Source organism: Oenanthe melanoleuca, chromosome 1 (genome assembly GCF_029582105.1).
Source record: "Oenanthe melanoleuca isolate GR-GAL-2019-014 chromosome 1, OMel1.0, whole genome shotgun sequence".
Taxonomy (NCBI): Eukaryota; Metazoa; Chordata; class Aves; order Passeriformes; family Muscicapidae; genus Oenanthe; species Oenanthe melanoleuca.
The window spans coordinates 818,513-843,195 of NC_079333.1; the positions used below are offsets into that span (position 1 = coordinate 818,513).

The 24,683-nt window shown below is 50.9% G+C and overlaps 1 protein-coding gene across 2 annotated transcripts; it reads right to left on the minus strand.

Annotated features, from left to right (window-relative positions):
• POLD3 (DNA polymerase delta 3, accessory subunit) lies at positions 1-24,273 on the minus strand. 2 transcript variants are annotated; one of them, XM_056499841.1, is made up of 12 exons: positions 24,160-24,273; positions 23,182-23,237; positions 22,597-22,699; positions 20,298-20,337; positions 18,728-18,857; positions 15,294-15,540; positions 13,305-13,377; positions 11,379-11,541; positions 10,008-10,120; positions 4,324-4,418; positions 4,175-4,253; positions 1-782 (listed from the first exon to the last, which is right to left on the minus strand). In XM_056499841.1, exons 1-12 carry the CDS (start codon positions 24,217-24,219, stop codon positions 577-579), a joined length of 1,365 nt encoding a protein of 454 aa, XP_056355816.1. In that variant the 5' UTR covers positions 24,220-24,273; the 3' UTR covers positions 1-576. The 2 variants fall into 2 exon arrangements, with proteins under 2 accessions (XP_056355816.1, XP_056355806.1); XM_056499831.1 differs by having other exon boundaries at positions 18,728-18,860; positions 24,160-24,272.
• Positions 24,274-24,683: the final 410 nt, after the last annotated feature.

The window sequence follows — 24,683 nt, forward strand, 5'->3', positions numbered from 1 at the left end:
TTCAAGGAAGAAAAGACTAAGACAATTTTATATGCACTGCTTTGTCCAAAAAAAGATTATGAAAGGCAGAGCAAAAACTATTTACCAGTCTTAGGGGGAAAATGAAGCACATTTCATTCAGTTAAAGCTGAAGCAGATGTTCAATATTTGTGCCTGAAGACCTGCTACGTTACGTAGGCTTCTACCCAACGTGAACATCTGGATCAATCTGGAGAGCTGAAGGTGCACAAAGAGGGGAGGAAAACACCACAGCTCCTAACTTAGCACCAAGGGGTGATTAAAAAAATACAGTTTCATGTGACCAGACTTAACAGCCTTTCAGGAGTTCCTCTAGATGTTGCTTCTAGCTGGCAGCTCCCACATCGCTTAATTAAGATGACTGAAATTATTGCAGTAACAAATAAAAACTTTTCTCTGATACAAAATCCAGTCCAGAGTGCTTCCTTACACAGTAAGCAGGACACCTTGCATAACCAGGGGGTGCATGTTGGCCTCCACAAGCAGCTTGCTGAGAGCCACACAAAAAAAGGAAGCAACACCCCCAAGCTGCCAAGAGGGCTGGGAGATAGACCCAGTTCATTTCTTCTGGAAAAAGCCCATGATGGAGACCTGTTTGTTGGCTCTGTTGGCAGGAGCTGCCCCTCTCTTCAGGTTCTTCCTTTCTTCCTTTGGTTCCCTCCTGGGGGGCAGCAGGGGCTGTTTGTGTGGAGCTGGTGCCTTGGGCTTGCAGAACTCATCCTCGCTGTCCGTGCAGGATTCGCTCTCGTAAACCTTCTCAGTCACTGGTGGAAAGAGGAGGGAAGGGGGCAGAGGGTGATGATGGTTAAGCCACCTTTATACCAAAGACCTCCCCATGCAGCCTTCCCATAGCACTCCTGGAAAGGAACGTTTTGGGCCCAAGGAGCACAAGCCAGACACAGGAATTAAGTCCACTGCTCAAGGTTAAGCAGTAGGAAATGGCCTCAGGTTGTGCCAAGGGAGGTTTAGGTTGGCTATTAGGGAAAATTCCTTCCCCAAAGGGCTGTCCAGCCCTGGCACAGCTGCCCAGGGCAGTGATGGAGTCCTCATCCCTGCAGGGATTGAAAGCTGTGTGGATGTGGCACTTGGGGACAGGGGCCAGAGTTGCCTTGGCAGGGCTGGGGGAACAGCTGGAGTCAATGACCTTACAGGGCTTTTCCAGCCTCAGTGATCCTGAGGCTCTAATTCATATGGCAAAGGCTGACAAGCAGCCATCAGAGAGTGATGAATCCGAAGGAGATCAGATTCAGTACTTTAGCATTGGACAATGGAACACCTGCTTTATGGCTAAACCCACCACTCTGACCTGGCCTGATTTCCAAGGGGCCAAAGCAGTCAGACTGCCCAGAAACCTGGGCAAGACAACCTAGAGACACCCCCAAGCTGCTCTCCCCAGCACACTGCACAGCAAGGGAAGAGCAAAGCAGACACTGCCCATCTCGAGGGGCACAAACCCACAAACCCTTTGGGGCAGCTTCCTTCCACAGAGGTGGAAAACAGGGCAGACATAAAGAAACCCTTCACAAAAACCACCCAGAGCTGTGTCTGCAGTCAGGGATCTGCCTGGAGGGGGCTGCCAGCTCACTGCAATGGAAAGCCCAGGGATATAAAACAACACTCACGGAAATTAAACTGCAGTCAGCTCTGCTGATGAAAGCCACCCAGATCCCAGTAAATGCTGTGATATCAGCTTTCCCAGCAGTGCTCTGGGATTCTTCTAGTAAGCCATTTTTCTTTAGCAACTGTATTCTTTTAAACAGATGTCTTAACTTCCCCTCTTCTGGGAAACTGGCTTTCACTTGTATTAATGCATCAAGTTAAATAAGGTTTCCTACGTCACCAGAGACTGGGAAGAGGAATGCAATGAAATCCTCCAGGGCAGCACTAGCAGAACCTCAAACAGGGACTGAAAACCAAGCAACCTCCCTTCACAAGCAACAGGCTTTTCAGGGAGCAGCTTCCACAGACCACTGGGTGAACTTAAAAACCTTCTCCTGTTGTCAGCCCTGTCAGAGCTGCTGGGAGCTCCCAAAGTGTGCAGTTAACCCCCTCCAGCTGCAGTACCACAGCTTAGATCAACCTCCTCTGGCTGCAATCTCAGCTGACCTTCAGAAGCCTGTATCTGCAGCACCTGTGGGTACACAGATAGAGCCACTCACAGCCAGACTCCCTAAATCAGAGTGGCTCAAATGATGGGAGCTATAAAATGCTGTAACACAAATTTCCCTCCAATTCACAGGTGGATATTCCAATCTCCAAGCCCACGTGTGTGCTTTGAAGCTTTAGAAAGTGCAAGGTAGAAACATACAAGCCTAAACCTCAATAATTCCCTTTTACTAGAGACTAAGAGCAGGCCATCAATCCATGGATTTCTCTCGATGCCTAGGAATGTGTATTGTGCTTAACTCCACACACACTTTAATTGCTCAATTTCCCTCAGGGCTAATCCCTAAATTACTTTTGCTTTTTGACACCAATTCCTTGCTGTTGCAGCTATTGTGAAAACCATCACTTAAAATGGTGGAGAAATATAAAGTACAGCATCACTCTAATGTTAAGATTTAACATCTCTTAAAATTTAGCATTGGTTTAAAAATAAAAGGGCAGCAGGGAGAGAGAAAAAACCCCTGTATTTCAAAGAATAACTAAAATTTAAGTCAGCCTGGGAGATTTGCAAGTTATTTAGCCTTTGAATTAACAAGCCTGTGCATGGAAAGGGTGGGGAATGGAAGGGAGGAGAGAAACTGGACAATGACTAAACAGCAAGTCCTGCACAACAGGTTGGAGGGTTTGTAGCAGAGAAAGCAGCATCTCCTCCCTGCCCAGATCTTCAGTATCCCAGCTCCATCCCTCTCCATCCCACAGGATCTGTCTCCCAAGGGCACAACAGGGCCTTGCATCCCCTTTTCATAAAATGGCTGTGAACTGTAAAACCATGAGTCTGTGAATCCCTGTGGGGGTGAAGAGCAGAGAAGGAAAGGCAATGCTCCCAGCTGAACCAGGGTACATTCCTGCACCCTGGATGCAGGGTCTGTACAACTCACCTCCCCACCTAATGCTGCTGTGTTCCACTTTCCCTCCAAGTGTTTTAATGTTCTATCTGGGCTGGGAGAGCAAAACACCCCATAAGGGAATCAGCCAAAGCTGCTGGTAACTCTGTGCCAGTGCAGTTCTTGGACAAGAATGCAGCACTTGGGATTTCAGCCCCAGTGCAGCCTGCTGCTGAGAGCTACAGCTCTGAGTTTGAAGGGAGACACACCAAGCTAATGGGAAACAGAAGATGCAGCTCTGCAGACAGGTGCAGACCCAGGCTGAGTCTGGGCCAGGACTGGCCAGTCTCTGCATGCCCAGCACCCCACATACACACCTTCCCCAGCACTGCCTCAGCTCCACTGAGCTCCCCTCAGCACAGCCAGGCTGGAGAATGAAAGCACCCCATACAGCAGAGCTGACAGTAACATTACAAAAAACACATTCCACACTCTTAAGTGTTTAAAGCCTCCAAAAAAACCTCAAACCAACATATTCTGAATGTTTGCATCTCTACTTCAATGTCAGGACATGGAGGAAACAAATACAGCTTTCTCCAGGTCACAGGAGAAAGGAGTCAGGCTGGAATCCAAAGCCTCTGGCTCTCAGGACTTCTGTAGGGACTCTCCTCCCTTCTGAAAGCAGAGCCACCCTTATCAGAAGCAGAAACCCTATGAAGTATTTAAGGCCCAACTTATTCCCTGTTTATCTGGGATACTGTAAGTTTCTTTAACATATAATCAAATTCTGCACAGCTCTGGATTTATCCTCAAAGGAAAAAAAAAAGACCAACAAAGTTATCTCAGTCAGAATTTATCCCAAACCCTAAACCTTTCTGTACCATCTTTCAAAGCTTGCAGCTTCGGGGAGGAGAGTAAATGAAGGAGGTAGTCACAATGGCTGGAAGAAAGGGAAAAGAACTGAAGGGAAATCTGTGAATAATCAAGGAAGGGTAAGGATTCAGCTCCAGCTCTGACTCCCCACCCAGGCCTTCACCAGAGGCACAGTTACCTCAGTCTGGAGCAGCAGTTCCAAGTGGGATAACTGTGATTTGTGAACCTTTCTAAGCCTGTTAAAATGGCCAATAAAGTGAGCTCCAGTGAGGGCAGGGCACAGCCAGCCTTACCCATGCAGCCTTCCTCTTCATCAATAAACATCTTGGATTTCAGCACACGCTTCCTCTTCCTCCTCCTGCCTGCAGGCACCTGCAGGACACGGCACACTGTGAGAAACCAGCAGCTCACTCTGGCAGCCCACCCTCTAGTCTGCTCTCACCTCCGTGCATGCAGGCTCCAGCTCAGCTTTTGGGGCAGCTGCAGGTGCTGGAGATGGAGCTCTCTCCTCCTCAGGTGTGGGAGATGGTGGGACATCTGCCAAGAAGAACAACAGCTTGATGGCACGTGGGTGTCATGCTACACACTGCAGCTCCCAAAGGAAGGAGAGTGGGACAGGATGGGAGAAGCACACTGCAGATTTTTGGTAAGCCAAACAATTCTACCAAGGGAAACTTTCAAACCAGGCCCAGGAACTGGCAGGTTTTGGCTATACATCTCCCTTACTAGTCAAAAAGAGTGACTGTAACTTGTTTAGAAATTAAAACTGTGGTAAAAGAGTTGTTGCTTCACTGGTGGTGCTACACATCCCGAACAATCCATGCTATTAGCTTAACCCAAGAATTAAGTGCAGTACACTATCACACATCCTAAAAGATTGTTAAGGGATTGGGTTTTTTTCCAAACTTTTATTTGGAAAAAAGACCCCCAAAACAAAACACTCCACAAAAAAGGAAGCTGATTCTCTCACTGTTTCACCTCCTTGCTCTCCTCTGGGTTCAAGGACAGGGACACCGGACTCTGCTCAATGCCAAGACTGATCAGAGCAGTCAGGGACACCTTCACACATTTGTGTGGAGCAAAGTGAGCTCTGGAGCCTCTCCCAGCAGCATCAAAGTGAGCCACGCAGGGCTTTAGAGCAGGAGCAAGGCAGGGTCACCCTCCTGTGGGGCTGGCAGGGGGACAGAGCTGCAGGAGATCCAAGTGAGAAACGCTGCCACGCACGCCCTGGGACGTGGGGAGAGCTGGCAATGTGGGGAACAGAGTGCTCCTGTGACCTATTGCCTCACCCTGCCATGGATGTGGCTGCAGCACCGCCCCCAGCCCGGGATCTGGAGCTGTCCCCAGGGAGCAGGGCAGTGAGCAGGCACCGCCAGGCACGCTGCCAGCTGACCTCTGCAGGTTACCAGGGCTCCAGGGAAACGCTGCTGGGCTGCCAAGGCCCAGCCATAAATCACATTCCTGCAGCAAGGAGCGGCCTCCCAACCACTGCAGTGAGCGAGCACGGGAATGCAAACAGAGGGATAAGAGCCTGGGCTTTAGCCTGCTCTGAGAGCTGGGCTGGGAGGGCACAGCCAGGTAACAGCTCTGCCCTGTTAGGGAGGGCACAGCCAGGTAACAGCTCTGCTCCTGTTAGGGAGGGCACAGCCAGGTAACAGCTCTGCCCTGTTAGGGAGGGCACAGCCAGGTAACAGCTCTGCCCCCAGCTGGGAGAGCACAGCCAGGTAACAGCTCTGCCCTGTTAGGGAGGGCACAGCCAGGTAACAGCTCTGCCCTGTTAGGGAGGGCACAGCCAGGTAACAGCTCTGCTCTGTTAGGGAGGGCACAGCCAGGTAACAGCTCTGCCCTGTTAGGGAGGGCACAGCCAGGTAACAGCTCTGCTCCTGTTAGGGAGGGCACAGCCAGGTAACAGCTCTGCCCCTGTTAGGGAGGGCACAGCCAGGTAACAGCTCTGCTCTGTTAGGGAGGGCACAGCCAGGTAACAGCTCTGCCCTGTTAGGGAGGGCACAGCCAGGTAACAGCTCTGCTCTGTTAGGGAGGGCACAGCCAGGTAACAGCTCTGCCCTGTTAGGGAGGGCACAGCCAGGTAACAGCTCTGCTCCTGGCTGGGAGGGCACAGCCAGGTAACAGCTCTGCCCTGTTAGGGAGGGCACAGCCAGGTAACAGCTCTGCTCTGTTAGGGAGGGCACAGCCAGGTAACAGCTCTGCTCTGTTAGGGAGGGCACAGCCAGGTAACAGCTCTGCCCTGTTAGGGAGGGCACAGCCAGGTAACAGCTCTGCCCCTGTTAGGGAGGGCACAGCCAGGTAACAGCTCTGCCCTGTCAGGGAGGGCACAGCCAGGTAACAGCTCTGCCCTGTTAGGGAGGGCACAGCCAGGTAACAGCTCTGCTCTGTTAGGGAGGGCACAGCCAGGTAACAGCTCTGCCCCCAGCTGGGAGGGCACAGCCAGGTAACAGCTCTGCCCTGTTAGGGAGGGCACAGCCAGGTAACAGCTCTGCTCCTGTTAGGGAGGGCACAGCCAGGTAACAGCTGTGCCCCCAGCTGGGAGGGCACAGCCAGGTAACAGCTCTGCTCTGTTAGGGAGGGCACAGCCAGGTAACAGCTCTGCCCCTGTTAGGGAGGGCACAGCCAGGTAACAGCTCTGCTCTGTTAGGGAGGGCACAGCCAGGTAACAGCTCTGCCCCCAGCTGGGAGGGCACAGCCAGGTAACAGCTCTGCCCCTGTTAGGGAGGGCACAGCCAGGTAACAGCTCTGCTCCTGGGTGAGAGGGCACAGCCAGGTAACAGCTGTGCCCCCAGCTGGGAGGGCACAGCCAGGTAACAGCTCTGCCCCTGTTAGGGAGGGCACAGCCAGGTAACAGCTCTGCCCCTGTTAGGGAGGGCACAGCCAGGTAACAGCTCTGCTCCTGGCTGGGAGGGCACAGCCAGGTAACAGCTCTGCCCTGTTAGGGAGGGCACAGCCAGGTAACAGCTGTGCCCCCAGCTGGGAGGGCACAGCCAGGTAACAGCTCTGCCCCTGGCTGGGAGGGCACAGCCAGGTAACAGCTCTGCCCCTGTTAGGGAGGGCACAGCCAGGTAACAGCTCTGCTCCTGGCTGGGAGGGCACAGCCAGGTAACAGCTCTGCTCCTGGCTGGGAGGGCACAGCCAGGTAACAGCTCTGCTCCTGGGTGAGAGGGCTGGGGGATCTCACAACCTCAGTGCTCATCCCTGGGCTGAGGCCTCCACACAGTTCCCAGCACCAAACCTGCCCAGCCTGGCCCCAGCCCTTGGGAAATATCTTTAGCTAAGAGGGTTGAAAACCTGCCTGGTGAAAAGCCTGTGCCATGCCCAAGCAGAGGCTGCTGAAGGCACTGTCAGTGTGCCAGCTGCACTAGACTCCTTGGGGAAAATTTGGGCTTTTTTCAAGCTTCCTTCAAACAATTTCCCCAGCTTTTGGCAGGCAGCAGGCGCCTTCTCCCCACGTCAGAGTGTTCAGGACTACTATCAAGCTGTTTTATGGCTTTATTATCCTCTTCTAGCCAACACAGCCCTCTGACATGTGATAACTCCTGAGTCAACCACTAGCTGCTGCCCACAGTTTGCTCAACAGCAACAGCTGCATGAAATAGATACAAGTTGGGCAACTGGATGAACCAAAGATGTAAATCCTGGCTTTGTTTGGCTTGCTCTGACCCTGCCTGGAAAAACTGTGAGAAGCTTTAGTGCTTGTGCTGTGGCTCTCCAAAACCCACGAGTTTGTAGGTCACAGTGCCACTGCAATCAGCTCCAAAGTGGCTGTAAAACACTTGTCAACAGGCAAAACGCTGCCTGTGCTGGCACAGCTGAGGCTGCCAAGGCTCCCGTCCCCTGTGGCAGTTTGTGCAGTTTGTTCTGGCACTGGGAGCAAAACAACCCTTGGACCAATATAACTCTTTAATGAAAAAATCATTTAAATGGAGAGGATTGTGCCTTATGCCCTCTCTGTATTTCCAGTGTGGTACAATGTGCTGATGCTGGTGTAAGGAGAGCTTATTTAGGGCTACTTTTAGTACATCAAGAGCAGACTAATACAGAGCCAGGCAGAAGTCCTGGCCTGACACAGAATTGCCCATAAGTGCTTCACACCAGCTGTGCAGGCTGAGTTTCACACCCACAAAACCTTGCCAAGTGTGCCTGCCACTCCAGGCCCCATTTTGCTCACTGATGCTGTTGATTCAAGTTGCCCCTGCTCTCTGGAGAAACCTGTTTCCACCTTTGAAAACAGATGCTCTTGAAGCTCAGCTGCTGTATATATGTTTTTTTAAATTTCTTTTTTCATCTAACTCACAGTCTTCTACCTCAATATAGAGTATAATACTACCAGTGTGGACTCACTCAAATATTCCAAACAATTCAAATTTATCTGCTTTCATCTGGTTAGGATTTAGAAGGGCAAGCAGCAGGACCAAAGAGCAGAGTTCTCTCAATTCTCATTACCTCTTCTGAAAGGGCAAACTGAGTGATATCCAAATTTGTATAGTGTGCTGCAATTTGCATAAATTTACAATTCTAATGCACAACACAAAGAAATGAAGAACAAAGAGGATTCTGATGCCAAAAACCTCCCCAGTGCCTGACTACCCTCTTGGGGAAGAACTTTCCCCTAATATCCAACCTAAACCTGCCCTGTCACAGCTCCTGCCACTCCCTCAGGTTCTATCCCTGGTCACTAAAGAGAATATAAACCCTGGAATAAACAAAACCAGGAGGCATCCCATTCAAAAGCATCAATTGTTAAACATGTGCTGAGGTCACACAGGTACCCCACAGGAGACCAGAGAGCTCTGACATTCCAAACTCCTGCCTGATCTCACTCACAGGATGTGGATGAGCTGAGAGATCCCAGCCAAGCAAGGATGGGCTGATTTCAAAATTCCCTCCTCAGAGGTAACAACTCAGCTTGTCAGTGGGGGAGTGATGAGGAAATGGAAAGATAAACATTTAAAGAAATAAATACCAAAGAATGTGGGCATATATGTATATATATATATTTTATAGCCAAACAAGGAGCTTCACACTGGAATGTGATGGAGTTAAGGCTGACCATGAAGAACAGCTTCCTGAGAGATTTATCATCCTGTGGAATAGTCTAAGAAGTGATACACAGCTGATGACAAAGATCATTTGAAATTATGTGGGCAGCAGGGAAGCTATGAAAACAGGCCTAGAGGTGGCATGGCTACTGCAAAGATACCAGCAGCAGCCACCTCTGCCTGGCACTGCAGACCGTCCTGATGGCCAGCCACACTAAATGGGGAATCAGCTCTGGCTCTCCTGGGGGACTCCTGCTCCTCACCATACACCCATTGCTGTTTCACCTTCTTGGACTGGAGCTCTACCAAGCTGGTGGCTTCAATTACTCCTCAGTAACAACCCCCAGGTTGTTTTCCTGCTGGCTGACTGTTCCATTTAGCACATACTCCCAAGCTCCATTCCAATTTATTTCCCAGTTATCTATGCTGAACAGCATTTGTCACCACAGTTAACCAAACTCCTTGGGCTCCAGCCCTGCTGCTCCTCATGACATCCCAGATCTTGCAATGCTCTGGGCACCCCACCCCTGTCACAGCCAGGAGGAGACACAGTCGCATCCCACACGCCTCAGCTGCTTTGCCTCCAACTTCCCTATTGTCTCTTTTCTTCTTGGGTGCCTTGCTCCCAACACTGCCTTCCAAAGCCTTTCTATCAACAGGCAGAATAAAGATACTAAAAATGACCCTGTGAGGAGAGGAAGGCCACTTGTGAGTGTTTCCTGCCCACATGAACTGGCTCTGACCAGCCCTGTGGCTCTGGAAGGTGTGCTATCTCTCACAAGAGATTTGGGAAGCTCCTTCCCACACGTCAGTGCCACTAGCAGCACACTCGGTGAGGAGACAGCCAGGTCTGAGCCAAGCTAAAACAAAGACTGAATTTTTGTTTTGAGACATCTCAACTCTATGCCCAAGTGCTTGCAGCACAAAGATAAACAGAGAGCTCAGGCTACAGCCATTTCCACGGTCTTTAGTTCTTTAAACTATTCCCTCAGCCACTGACCAACAGATTTGGAGAGAACTGCTTTGGAAATCAGGCCCCTGACCTACATGCCTGATTGTCTGCAGCTCTTTTTACCTTCATCATCACTGCTGTCAGACTGAAGCTGTTTGATTCGCTTCCTCTTTTTCTTGACGTTTTCGGGATCTCTTTCCTCCTCCTCATCTGACCTGTCTGCTCTCTTCGTTTTACTGCCACAAAAAGTAGAGGGAAAAAAAGGGAATGAACACCCATGACCTCTCATGTGTGCATGAAAGCATCATGTGCATTTGGACGAGCACATTCCTCATGGAAGGATATCAAATTCCTCTCAAAAACATGAGCATGGCACACTCTGAACTGTGCCCTCCACACAACCAGGCATAGGTGCACCAGCATCTCCAGGCCTCTCATCCTCCCATACCCAGCTCTCCAAAAAAGGAGGGTTTCTTTAGCCCCTCTGCAGCTCAGCCCAGCCCCTCACCTTGCCTAGCCACGGCAGCCTGGCAAGAGCCTATTTCTGATCTTGTCTCTTCAGGCTCCCAGTGTCCCCAAAAGCATCACTCAGAAGCTCTTTTGACAGACTGCTTGCCACTGACTGACTATGAGGTAGTGTCTCAGAATCCTGGAGCCATTTTTAAAGACTACTGGAAAAATAAAATAGCTTCTTTCTTTTTCATGCTGGCGAGACGTGTCAGACGAAGAAGCCTGGAGGCTAAAGCCCACGTATCCTCACAGAGCTGGGACAGCCCAAGTGGCCTCCCCAGCTCCAGGCTGCCAACACCTCCAGGCCTTGGCTTCGTGGGCAGGACTATCAATAAGACAAGCAGTTAGTGCTCACTGTGATGGTGGGCTGGGTGGTGTGCTTACCTATTCAGCTAGAAATGGATTGAGACCACCAATTAATTACTCATAGGCCACCAGAGAGCCATCAGACTGTAGTGATTCTTTGTCCCTGTCAGTTTGGGTTGGATTAAACACAAAGGGCTGAACTCAAAATTAACTTGGAGCCTCAGCCCAAAGTAAACCAGTGGCATTGAAAGCAGCTGTACATGAGCTATGGAGACCAACAAGCACAACTTTGTGCTGCAAGCTGTGTACATACAAGCTTGGGCATCTCCCACCCTCCCTGCAGGACAGGTGCTCCTGCCAGCCCTCCCCACGCTGCCTGCAGGGTCTCTCCCACGGCTGCTCACAGTGGGAGGGAGGCTGGCTCATGGAAAGCCATCCCCTCCCTCTGAGGACAGCCTGGGCCCCATCCCTCCCCATCTGCAATGGCACCGACGGCCCTGAGGCACCCACAGCAAATGGAAAAGAAACACCAGGAAAAAATCCTGACAGATAAATTTAGTCAGGTTTAACACAACTTAGAAGATGGAAACAGGAGGTGAGCTAGCACTGTGTGACCAGCCAGCTCCATGCAGGCTGTCCCCAAGCAGGTTCACGGGGACCCTGAAAGGCAGGACCCACCTCTTCTTGTCCTTTTGCTGAATTCCAGCAGACTCTGCTTTCTTCCCAGGTTTCTCTGCCACACTGTTAGGAGATGACTCTGGTTCTGCTACAGCAACTGAGGGCTTCACTACTTCTTTCTCCTCCTTTGGCTGCTCAGGCACAGAGCTGGCTTTGAGTTTATCTGTGAATTAACCATCCAAAAAGAACAAACAGTGGGCATTCAGTTTGAATGACAACTTACAAAGCAGCTGGCCAGCTCTGTGCACCAAGCATACAGACAACACTACCCATCGTGTATTCAGGGACCCAGACTGGCCAAGCTGTATCAGACATGGGAAAATGAAGGGCATGCTTCAATTTCTAGGGGATTTTCCATGGTTCTGCTGTTCCTGATGTCAAGCCATGTGTGCTGCAGCAGTTAAAACTCTGTGGCAGAGGACTGGGGGCAGTGGCAGGAGATCATCAGTGGGGTCAGAGGCTGCTGGGAGGGCCACAGCATTGTGCCAAAGCCTTTCTGGGAGTGCTGGGAAAACAGGCTGGCTGCTTCCCTGGGCAAGGGCAAACAGCACTGAACAACAGCTCTCTTATTTATGATCAACACACAAAGCCCAAGGACCCCACTGCTGTTAACTCAGGGCTTTTTGGCAATGGTGGAACCTTTGAAGCCAGGAGAGACCTGCATGCAGGGAATAAATCTTACTCCTGGAATCCCACCCTCTCTTCCACACACATAATCATTTCCAGTTCTGCTCACTTTGCTCCTTCTCCACAGCCACCTCGGAGTTTGCTCCATGTGCTCCCCCACAGGACTCAGCAGAGAAGGGAACCCCTTTGGGAAAGATGGAAATGCAACCACAAAGCCTTCCCCATCACCACTGGGTCACCTTCACCACCTTTAGAGTTCAGTCAGTTAATTGTGGTGACTGTCCTTAGGCTGAGGGTGTGCTCAGCTCCCTCAGTCCCACCAAAACAGGGACTCAAGGAGTCCCAGCAGGGCTGTGCCTTGTCTGCTCAGTGCTGGAACCATCCCCTGCAAACTCTGACAGATGTTGGTTAGAAAGTGAACTTTGCTGTTTACTCTCTCCCAAAATTCCTCTTTGAAGCCTCTTGTACTCAGTTATAAAGGAATCTTTGAAGAAAGTCCCACAGCCCTTTTCCAATACTTCAATATTTAAAAGCTTCAGCACAGTTTCTTTAGACTTGGACACTTCAGAAGGGACCTGCAGAGGCCACCTACTTCCAATCTCTGCTCAAAGAGAAAGGCCACCCCTCACTTTTATTCTCCATTTATCAGCCCTTCAGTTTTTAGAGAATAAATTAACCCTAAAACTAACAATGGGCTCCTCAGTGCTGTGTGATGGAAAGCAAGCTCCATTAGCATGCCCTGCAAAACAGGTTTTGGCAAACATCTCACCAATACCTGATCTTCCAGCCAGAAGAACTCACTTTAAATCAGATTTCTTCTGCACTAAAAATCCTTCCTGGGTTAGTCTGTTCAAATATGTCATTTTAATTGATCTCCCTCCAGCAAGCTTTTTGTCTGAAAAATTCCACTGAAAACTCTTAATTTTTGTTTTAAAAGCTGTGTGCAAAAACATTAACCCATTTGAGTGCAAAAAAGCAGAATAAAGTATGGAAAACTATTAGGAAAGAGAGGATATAAAGAAAATCCAATGAGTTTGGTGGAGTGGGGATGAAGAGGAAGAGTTCTCCTTTCTGTATGCCTCCCATCACAGCTCTAGTAAAAAACACTTGGTTCTACTGAATATTTTTTAATTTCTACCCAGCTTAAATAAAATATAATTAAAAAAAAACAAAAAACAAAAAACAAAAAGAGACTTCAAATAATCCTCAGGTTTGGGATTTTTTTTGTTTGTTTCTTCCTTTAAATACAAAAGGTTGTTCCCTGACCATGATGGCCTCTGAAAACAGAAAAGCACTTACTCATAGCAGCTTTTCCAAAGAAGTTGTTCATGATGCTGTTCTTTGTTGGTGGCTTGCTGCTTGCTGCAGACACCTGGAAGCAAAGAGAGGAATAAGCACAGGAATTCCTCCCAGCCCTCAAGATGCATTGCTTCTGGACAAGCAAAATAATAGCATCTGTTCCCACTGCCCTAGATTTTAGCAAATCCTTTTGGAGAATTTGAAGATACTCACCTCACTAGACACTACTGTGTGCATCAAAGGGCCAGAGGAAGTTACTAGGGACTCCTTGGCAAGGCCTTCAGGTCTGACTTGGGGCACATTCCCATCTGATGGCTGACAGTGTGACTGAAATAAGTGTGAAATAAGTGCCTGGGACTAGGGTCAGTTCCCAGGAAAGAACTGCTCTGTCTGCAAACCATCAGTGCCTCAAGTCACAGCAGCTGATAGGGCACTGGCCAGCCAGGAAGGTTCTACCCAGCTCCTCTGGCACTAGGCTGTTGGCAAGGAAATATCACTGCTCTGTGGCACCAATGCAGCCACCAAAGTGAGAAATCACACCCTCACCACATAAGAAAGTGCAGCCTTCTAATCCAACTTATTTACATGCAAATAAAAGGCAACTAAAGGCACTAAAGTTCCCAAAACACGAACACTCACCAGTTCTAAACTCCCTATAAAAAGCAGAAAAAGGAACCAAAATGTGCTCATTTGTTACAGAACAGCCAAACCATCCACAGGGAGTGTTACCATTTCAACACCCATTTAAAAACAATTACGCTAATTAAAATGGAAACATAATCCTGTCCTGGAAAAACAGCAGTCCAGAAGATAAACAATTTAGTCTTGCACAGGTCAAGCTCTGAAACTTCCCTTGCAGACCAAGTTTAAACACCTTGATACTTTTAAGACCTGGGCTTCTCACGTTTCACTCATTGCTCAAAACAAATCCTTTTAAGCACAATGGAGAGAGCAGGATCCTCAGTGGGTGTGTACACCGGGGTGGCTGGAGAACAAGTGTCTGCACAAGGCAGCTCTGCTGGTTTACACTGCCAGAGATCTGGCCACTGGGGAGTGCCAAAGTTACAGCAGGGGCAGCTCTATGAGATGTGGAGTGTGGCACGAGGGTGCTTGCCCAGCTGATGCAGGCAGAGAACAGTGACAGGGATCCCTGAGCACCCTGAGTGCAGGCAGGGAACAGTGACAGGGATCCCTGAGCACCCTGAGTGCACGCAGTGAGCACTGACAGGGATCCCTGAGCACCCTGAGTGCAGGCAGTGAGCACTGACAGGGATCCCTGAGCACCCTGAGTGCAGGCAGGGAACAGTGACAGGGATCCCTGAGCACCCTGAGTGCAGGCAGGGAACAGTGACAGGGATCCCTGAGCACCCTGAGTGCAGGCAGGGAACAGTGACAGGGATCCCTGAGCACCCTGAGTGCAGGCAGGGAACAGTGACAGGGATCCCTGAGCACCCTGAGTGCAGGCAGTGAGCACTGACAGGGATCCCTGAGCATCCCATGGGGATGGCTGGGCACAGGAGCAGAGCAGGGATCCCTGAGGCAGTGCCATGGGGATGGCTGGGCACAGGAGCAGAGCAGGGATCCCTGAGGCAGTGCCATGGGGATGGCTGGGCACAGGAGCAGAGCAGGGATCCCTGAGGCAGTGCCATGGGGATGGCTGGGCACAGGAGCAGAGCAGGGATCCCTGAGGCAGTGCCATGGGGATGGCTGGGCACAGGAGCAGAGCAGGGATCCCTGAGGCAGTGCCATGGGGATGGCTGGGCACAGGAGCAGAGCAGGGATCCCTGAGGCAGTGCCATGGGGATGGCTGGGCACAGGAGCAGAGCAGGGATCCCTGAGGCAGTGCCATGGGGATGGCTGGGCACAGGAGCAGAGCAGGGATCCCTGAGGCAGTGCCATGGGGATGGCTGGGCACAGGAGCAGAGCAGGGATCCCTGAGGCAGTGCCAGCAGATCACTGCAGCCAGGGACAGGCTCTGAGGTCACTCACCCCCGGGGCCTCCCTGGGCTCTGCCTTGCTGTCCCTGGGCGTGTCCTGGCCCCGGGGCGCGGCTCTGGCGGTGAACATGCCGGCGATGCCGCGGTGCTGCGGGGCCGCCCTGCCGGCCGCGGGCCCGTGCCCATTGGCCGTGCCGGTGGCCCCGGGCTCCCGCTGGCCCTGGGCGCCCGGGGCTGGCGCTCGGGGAGCCTCGGGCGGCGGCCGGGGCACGGCGGCAGCACAGCGGATGGCGCTGAACCTGCGGGCGGAGGGAAAGCCTGTTAGAGCCCTCAGCCCTGCCCTGCTCACCCCTCCTGCCCCTGCCCGTTATCCTCCTCATTTCTGCCCTGCTCACCCCTCCTGCCCCTGCCCTGCTCACCCCTCCTGCCCCACCCGTTATCCTCCTCAGCCCTGCCCTGCTCACCCCTCCTGCCCCTGCCCTGCTCACCCCTCCTGCCCCTGCCCTGCTCACCCCTCCTGCCCCACCCGTTATCCTCCTCAGCCCTGCCCTGCTCACCCCTCCTGCCCCTGCCCTGCTCACCCCTCCTGCCCCACCCATTATCCTCCTCAGCCCTGCCCTGCTCACCCCTCCTGCCCCACCCGTTATCCTCCTCATCTCTGCCCTGCTCACCCCTCCTGCCCCACCCGTTATCCTCCTCAGCCCTGCCCTGCTCACCCCTCCTGCCCCACCCGTTATCCTCCTCATCTCTGCCCTGCTCACCCCTCCTGCCCCACCCGTTATCCTCCTCATCTCTGCCCTGCTCACCCCTCCTGCCCCTGCCCTGCTCACCCCTCCTGCCCCACCCGTTATCCTCCTCATCTCTGCCCTGCTCACCCCTCCTGCCCCCCGCCCGCAGTGCCCCACTCCGCGCCCGGGGGGAGGGTCAGCGTCAGGGTTGGGGTCAGGGTTAGGGGCAATCGAATCTGGGCATGGCACAAGAAGGCAAGGCTGGCACAGAGCAAGAGGCCTCTGGTGGGCAGATCAGCTGAAGCTGCCAGCAGGAGCCGCAGCAGTCAGGTCAAACAAGCTGTGCAGCTCTCCTGGGGAACAGGGCCTGCTCCGCACCAGGCTGGACAGGGAGCAGAATGCATTCTATTCCTAAACGGGTCACTAAAGCCTGTGGCAGGAGCTGCACAGCTGTGTGAGGATCCAAAACATCTACATGTTCCTGATGCTCTGCAACAGGCAGCCACGCTGGGCCAGGTAAGCAAAGCCCAGCTGAAACTGAGCACCTGAAATGGCCCAGAGGATACCCATGACATTCCCACTTAACTACACAGAGCCATTCCCAAGCAATCCCTGAGAGTGAGAGGCAGCTTGGCTTATAATGGTCTGGAACTTGATTGTTTGGGGATGTGGAGATACAAGAACTAGATGATGTGCTCACAGTTACAGCACACTGACAGTCAGGAATAGCAGCTCCCAAAAATAGCTGAACTCTGCTCCCCACTGAGCAAATCACAGGCGACGCTTTCCAGATTTCCCACAGAAATGCCACAAAAGAGCAGGGCTCACGCCTCCCAGCCCACTGAATTACACAGCATATTTTCATTTGCCTGAGAAATAAAGCAGCCTTCTGTCAGTTCATTTCTGTGCCTCAGCATTAGCTGCTCACGTGCACAGTCCACTTCTACTCCCATCAGGATCTGTACTAACAAAACACCATCTCCACAGCATTCCGAGGCTGCAGCAGCAACCTCTTGACATTCAAACCTTTAAAGGAAGGGAAACAGACATTGAAGAAAAATAATCCTACTCTCCTTTATACTTTCAATCTGTTTTTACATGGCTAATACAGCCCTCAGGACAGCCTGAGCTCCCACTCTAAACACCACCAACCCCACAATATATAACAGTCGTAAATAATGCTGTCAATAGTTTTGTTGACTGTGCAGCAGAACTCAGCTAAACTTCCCACATTCCAAGTCAGCTTGCCTTGATGCTGCTGTGTGACTATACCTTTATGGGCCTGACACAAAAATTCACTAAATAATCACTGAAAAAATAGGCAACACTTGGACTATGCTCTGCAAACAAGGAGCTGCTTCTGTTTGGAAAGCTGGCAATGCCAACAGGCATAAACTCAGATATTGCTATTAGTTAGTTATTATTAACCACCTCCACTGCCCTCACAGCAAAGCAGGTCCTGTAGAAACACAGGAGAGAACAAAGATCCTTGTCCCAGAACTGTGAAATATCTGGACAGACAGGGAAGTTCTGTTTGCTACAAACCTCACAAAATTAAACCTCTGGCTTTTGCAGGTCCTGCAGGAACCTTTTCCCAAGTGTCAAAGACAATCTGTGCAGGTAGCAAGTGAGAGAGAATGTGATCAATTTGTATTTACTTCAGCCGTGTCACAAATGACAAATGAAGATGGTGCAACTTTTATTAGTTTGCTGGGGAAATCCTGCTTTAAAGCTGGATTCACACACAGGCTTCAGAGAGCTGTTCCAGAACCTGGAGTATCTAAACCTCCTGGTTTTAAATCCCAAAGGACACAAGCATCCCTATGGCACAAGTACCACCTAAGAGTACACAGAGTGGAACAAGGCACCTGCAGCCACATCAGGGCACGTGGCTCCCCTGAGGTGGGGTTATCCAGTGCCTCCCAGGGCATTCACACTCATGCCCCAAACACACAGCCTCTCTTTTCTCTGCCACTCTCTTGTCAACACTCTGGACATCACCACATTTCTCCTGTCAAATCCTATACTCTCCCTATGACACACCCTTCAGGCATGCCCCTCTAAACCAGATTGGTCATGGCACTGTGCATCCCCATGACTTCAAGCTGAAGCTGTCGTGGTGGGAACAACACACAAAGGAGAAGCTGCAGCTGCCAGGCACTGCTCAGGAGGCAGACAGTGACTCCTGGAGACTGCAGCCCCTCCCAGCTCCTCTCCAGTGCCACCACCAAGCACCCCTGTGCTGCCTGGACTGTTCTGAGTGCAGAGATCACAGCCTACTCTGAGCTGCAACGAGCCCACACAGGTCAAAGCCAGCTCCTGGAGAAGTGAGACACCTTCAGAGACGTGCCCGAGTCCAGAAGATGAAAACACAGTTTCACAAAACACAAAGCAAACTCCTGTAAATGCTTTGCTGAGCACATCATTCATGGTTTTATCAGCCTGTTTCGATTTTCTCTTCCTGTGTGGCTGAGAACTGGATTAAATTGGTCATGATTAAGTGTGGCCTGGAAAAGAGGGGAACGTTTCCAGCCCTCAGACAAGCAAGGTACTGGAACAGTCTCCCTGTCGGAGTAAGGACCAAGTGAACCAACTGTGAGCTCAGTTTACTAAACAATCACACAGTGTGCTCGTTGGGCACTGGTCTGGCAGGGCTCTGAGGATACCTCTTCCCAGCTCTGTAAAAAGCCAGGCCTACCAGCAAGCCCTGGAGTGCAGGAGGAATGAAGAGGCTGAGAAGGAGCAGGGCAGGACTCACTTGCTGCAGTGCTGCAGGTTTGATTTGACGATGTCGTAGTCGGTGTTGTAGAGCGGGGAGCTGTCCTTGAGCAGGGCCTTGTGAATGCTGTACACGTGCACGCTGGCAAGGGTGCTCAGCTTCGACTTCACTGCTGGGGAAACAGGAGAAAGGAGCCCTGCTAGCACACCCTGTGGATGCAGACACACTGACACACCACTTGACAGAAAACCTGAGCACAAAAAGGTCCAACCACACCTCCCAACGCTCACTAATGAAGAACTCGAGGTAACCAACTCCACAAGCCTGTCACATTTTCCACTACACACTCTTGTTCTTGCACAACTGACTCACGAGTGATCTCTCTGTGTTTACCTTCCAAACACCCAGTGTTTGGGATCCAGAATACCTGAGTGAGTACCTAAAGCTAAGGCAGGAGGTAGCTGGTCACTGCTCTGCCCTGCTGGAACTGCTCTGTGCCACTGGGGCTGTGTCCAGCACCAGTGTCACCCCTCCAGCCTGCTGGAATGAAAACTTCATCTCTTTCATGCTACTTGGATTGCAACCCCCTTGAGGCAAGGGTTGGTTTTTAGGAATTCTTTGTTCATTGCTTATATTGTTCTTTCCACAGAGCCCTGGTCTGAGGCTGAGCTTCTAGGCACTGCAAAAATACACACAGTAATCATTTCTTGGGGCCAGTCCTAGACTATGCAGCCCTACTCCCATCAAAAATCTCAGCCTCTTCCAAATATAAGTCATACCTTTGGCCTGCCTTCCAATACAAAAGCCATGAGCAACCCTTTCCTCCACAGCAAAACAGTGTTACACAGCACACATAACTCAACAAACATGACACAGAGTAGTTGCACTGCCTGACAATCTCCTACTCCGAGGAAAACAGCCCGAGCTAGAAATCCACTTCAGATTTCCAACAACGCAAGCCTTTCAAACAAAGTGAGGTCATTAGCACAGAGCCTTAAGGTCACAAATACCACAGAGTGCTCTCAAGTGCCAAAGATGTTATTTGAAAGTGATGAAGAGCCTGAAGTTGTGTTTCAGCTCTGTGGGTAAGATTTCATCAGCAGGACTAGAGCTGGGAAGATGGTGAGCCAACAGACAGTGCCCAGAGCAGTGTTACAAAGGGGGCTTTTCACCTTTCACTCACAAAAGTGAGGTAAATGTCCTGTGAGAAGGTTTCAACACCCACAGGACTAGGAGCAAAGACTGCAATTGCATCGAACCAATAACCAGAATTACCAGTTTCAGCATTCTTGGGGGCCTGAAGGCTCACAACTGTTCTGAGACACCACCAGGGTATGGCTGTGTTCCTGCTGTCAGTGGCAGGGAGGTGGAAACAAAACGTTCAGAATTAACATTAAAAAAAATCAGACTCAAATCACAAGCCTGAAGGTATCCAGCTATTGGCTCAGATACTCCAAATTCTGAGAAACAGCTGGTACAAAAAGTACACACCTGACCCCAAGAGCCTGGCCGGGCATTTACGTGCAGATGGCAAGTTCTGAGCTTTGCTCATTTTGCTGTTCTTTCAAAGAAAAAACTTAAAGCCACATGACATTCCCAGTCTGCTTACCTTCAAGTTTATCCTCTCTCACTACTGCAACCTTGTGGCACTGGAAAGAAGAAACACAAGCTTAAAATCTGAGGTTGTATGCAAGACTGGTATTTTCAGTTACTGAACAAGAAAGTCTATTAATTATTCTAGCACAAAACACTGCCAGTGCCTTCAAACACTCATCAGCTGTTAAAGCTCTTAAAGGATCCAGAGAGACAGACTGGAAACCCCACCACTAATTCTGTCTTGAACAGATACCATGGGCCTGTCTGAAAGCAGGGAAAACCCCATTAAATTCTGGCTGTAAACATGACACTGCCTGTGCAGCTTTAATTAAATACACCCCATTACACAGAACTAATGCAATATATAATTACCTTCCACTTCAGGCAGATTTGGAGAGTAAAAGACAATATTCAATGCATGTGAACCAGTTTATTATTTAGGAGAAAAAAAAAATGTTGGTGTTTTTTTTCCAATCTACAAATAAAACCAGGACACCCTGAGATTTACTATCCCAAAAAGATTACTTACTACAATATCTGTATTGTAATAGATATTTGTGTATTCAAAAACATTTGGTGGAATGTCAAAGGCATTTAGTGTTTGCCTAAGTTTGTCTGTGGGCAAAGGGGAACAGTCACTGAATTTTCTCATTTTCTTTTGAAAACTCTGGGATATCTGCCTGAAGTTTTAGATGACATTCCTGAAAATCTGACAAGCAGCAATGAGGAAAAGGAAATTAATTAAGCAGCAATTCCTTTGCTTAGTAAGCTGAAACACTTTAAATACAAAGCACTGTAAATTAATTTTTGTTTCTTTTGTTTAGCAGGATTAAAAAGTTGCTTTAACCAGGCAGCAAAAGAGAAGTGGCAAGAAATGAGGCAGGTAAGAGGACAATGCAGACTGGCAGTCTGGGCCCCTCAGTGTAGAAGCAGCAGAGTTAAGGAGGTGCACCAGAGAGGGATTTGCAGGCTCTGCCCTCAGGAGTGCTGCAGCTGGAGGGATCCACAGCATTCTGGCTACACCTGCTGCCAGCAGGCAGCAGTGCAGCTCCAGCAGCCAGGAGTGCTGCACTCCTGTTACAAACACACAGGCTGCCAGGACACAGCTCAAAATAACCACTTGTTCCTATGCCAGAAGTCACCTGTCTGTTTCACATATATTAAATAGAAAAGTACAGGTTGACAAGGCCCTGGCCAGTTCTAGTGAGCCAAGAAAGTTGTTATTTCCAAGAGAAATGAGGGAAAAACTGTTTAAACTCGGGCTGTAAATGTGACACTGCCCGTGCAACTTTAGATACATATGTTCCATCATACAGCACTAATACAATAAATAATCACCATCCAGTTCAGGCAGACTGGGAGACTGACAGACAATATTCCGTGCATGTGAACCAGTTTGTTATTTGGGAGAATAAAAGAAACAAGGTTTGTTGGGTTTTTTTCCCAATCTACAAATAAAACCAGGACACCCTGAGATTTACTATTCCTAAAAGAAGACTGGGTCATATTGTAATAGACGTTTGTGTATTTACAAACACTTGGTGGGATGTCAAAGGCATTTAGTGTTGGCTCTTAAATTTGTCTGTGGGCAAAGGGGAGCAGACACTGAATTTTCCCAATTTCTTTTAAAAACCTCTGGGGTATCTGCCTGAAGTTTTAGATGACATTCCTGAAGATCAGACAAGCTAAATACATTAAGCTGCAATTCCTCTGTTAATAAGCTGAAGCACTTAAATATGAAAAAATATGAAATACTGTTAATAAATCCATGTTTCTTTTGTTACCAGGATTAGAAAGCTGGTTTAATCAACAAGACAACTTCAGCTGTACATGTGCTATTCTATTTGTTATTATCCCATGCTACATGAGCTCCAGGCTCCCTCCAAACACCACTCAGGCACCTGCACACACAGATCCTGGGACGTGGAGAGGTTGATCTCTGAAGGGCCCCTCCACCAGGTTTTGTAACTTTGCTGCCCAACAGTGAGAGGATTGAGATGAGTGGAAATGGGATCTGAACCTGAATGTGAACAGGTGAATGTGATGTGTTACTCAGCACTGTGTTCCCAGACCACGAGCAACTGCTCTTCCCTGCCCCTTGTCTGACACTGGGACAGACACTGAGCCTTCTCCTGCCCCTGCCAGAACCTGCTGCACGAAGAGCCAGCTCAGCTCCTGCCCCCAAGAGCACAAAACAAGGCAGAAGGGACACCCAAGGGCTCCCAGACACCTGTGGGGACTGAAACACTCCCAGACACCTGTGGGGACTGAAACAAACACTCCCAGACACCTGTGGGGACTGAAACACTCACAACATGCCCATTCTGGAGGAGGTTTCCTGCCACTAGGTAGGTGACATGAAGCTGAGCTCCTGAGTTCTCCTTCCGTTTCCTCTCCACATAATCGTAGAGCATTCTGCAAAAGGAAACCAGAAAGGTTTAGCCAGCAGGAAGGAGGGAGCCTGCAGCCCCCTCCATGGAGCTGGAACAAAGGGGAAAGGCAGCCTGACAGGGACACTTGTCACACAAGCCCAGTTGTTCTCCCCAGGAGTGATTTACTCTTCCTGAGACCCTGCTCCTCTGCCACTGGGGAGAATCCCAGCCCAACAACTACAGGAAGGGCAAATACAATTAACAGTGGCCTCACAGCCCCTGGGCAGCTTGCTGCAAGGCCTCTCCTCCAGAAAGGCATTGCTGAAACCCCTGAGAGAGGACACTGGTGCATCATTGCCCAGCAAGCCTGGCAGACAGGCACCTGGAGTAACAGCCTGAGAAGACAGGCAGGGATGGTAGCTGTTTCCAGAGGAATCATTTAACGTGCTCCCTAGAGTGATGGGAACAGGAATTCACAGGGATTCAGCAGGGATTAACCAGGCTCTGGCATGCAGTGACACCTACTGTTTAGCCTGGTTGACGTGCACGCCCAGGGTGTAGCTCAGCCATTTGTACGTCACCTGGAAAACGGAAAAATAAGGAAACCTTGACCCCTCAGCTCCATAAATCTCCCATCTTTGGCTTTTTAGTCAATCGAATTCTTTAGAAACTCCCCCTCCCTTCCAAGAAACCCAAAAGTGAGAGCACGTGGAGAGCTGTGCTTCAGTGAGTCACTGAATCCTGAGACCTGTCCCAAAAGGTGTGGGGGCAATTTCAGCCCTCTGCTGTCCCGGGGACACAGGGATCTCCAGGGGCACCAGTGTGCCAAACAGCAGGATCTCAGGCTGGAATGCCAGCCCTGCCCTGCCCTGCCCTGCTGTGACATTTTGACCAAGTTCATCTCTGACAGCTGCTCCTCCTGCTCTGCCCTGTTAAACCAGGCCCCAGGCTCTGGGCTGAGAACACAACAATTAAATTGCTGTTTGTCCCAATTTTCCTTGGAATAAGCTACAAAGCCACAGGCTGCTCTTGTTCACGTTGTCAGACACCTTGCACCAACTTTGCTGCACCATTTTCTAGGCAAAACCCATTTTACTTTATTTTATAGTTATTTTTCTTTCCAAATAAATTTTTGACATGAAATTGCATAGGAGCAGACCCAGGCGGAAAACACCAGCTTTCTGAACCGCCTTCAAAAGAGTTAAGGAAGGGGGGAAGAGAGGAGGAAGAGAGGGAAGAAGGGACGGGGGAGGGAAAAAGAGGAAGATGGAAAAAGAGGGGGGAAGGAGAGAAGGGGGAAGGACGGTAAAGAGGGGAGGAGGAGGAGGAAGGGGAAGGGAAGGGAAGGGAAGGGAAGGGAAGGGAAGGGAAGGGAAGGGAAGGGAAGGGAAGGGAAGGGAAGGGAAGGGAAGGGAAGGGAAGGGGGGTGGGAAAGGAGGAAGGGGTGGAAGGAGGCGGAAGGGGGCGCGGGGAAGGAAGGCGGCAGAAGGAGGGGGCACTCACGACGCGGTTCTGGTCGGTGACGAACTCGTCGATGTTCTCCAGGTACAGCTCGTCCGCCATGGCCGCGCCGGGCCCGCGCTTCCCGCCGCCTCGGGCCCGCGCGCGCGCCGCCGCCATGGCAACGGCCCCGCCGCGACGGCGGCCGCGCGGGGACACGCGGCGCAGCGCGAACGGCCCGCGGGCTGCCCAACAGCAGTGGCAGGGCCCTGCAGAGCCGCTGCTGGCCGGGGGCTCTCAGCCCCTCCGGGGCCTGCGGGGAGCGCCTGCTCCCACCCGGACACTGCCCTGCCTGCCCCTGAGCCCTGCCAGCTCCCTGCTCCCACCCGGACACTGCCCTGCCTGCCCCCTGAGCCCTGCCAGCTCCCTGCTCCCACCCGGACACTGCCCTGCCATCACCCTGTGCCCTGCCAGCTCCCTGCTCCCACCCGGGCACTGCCCTGCCTGCCCCCTGAGCCCTGCCATCACCCTGCTCCCACCCGGACACTGCCCTGCCAGCCCCCTAAGCCCTGCCATCACCCTGCTCC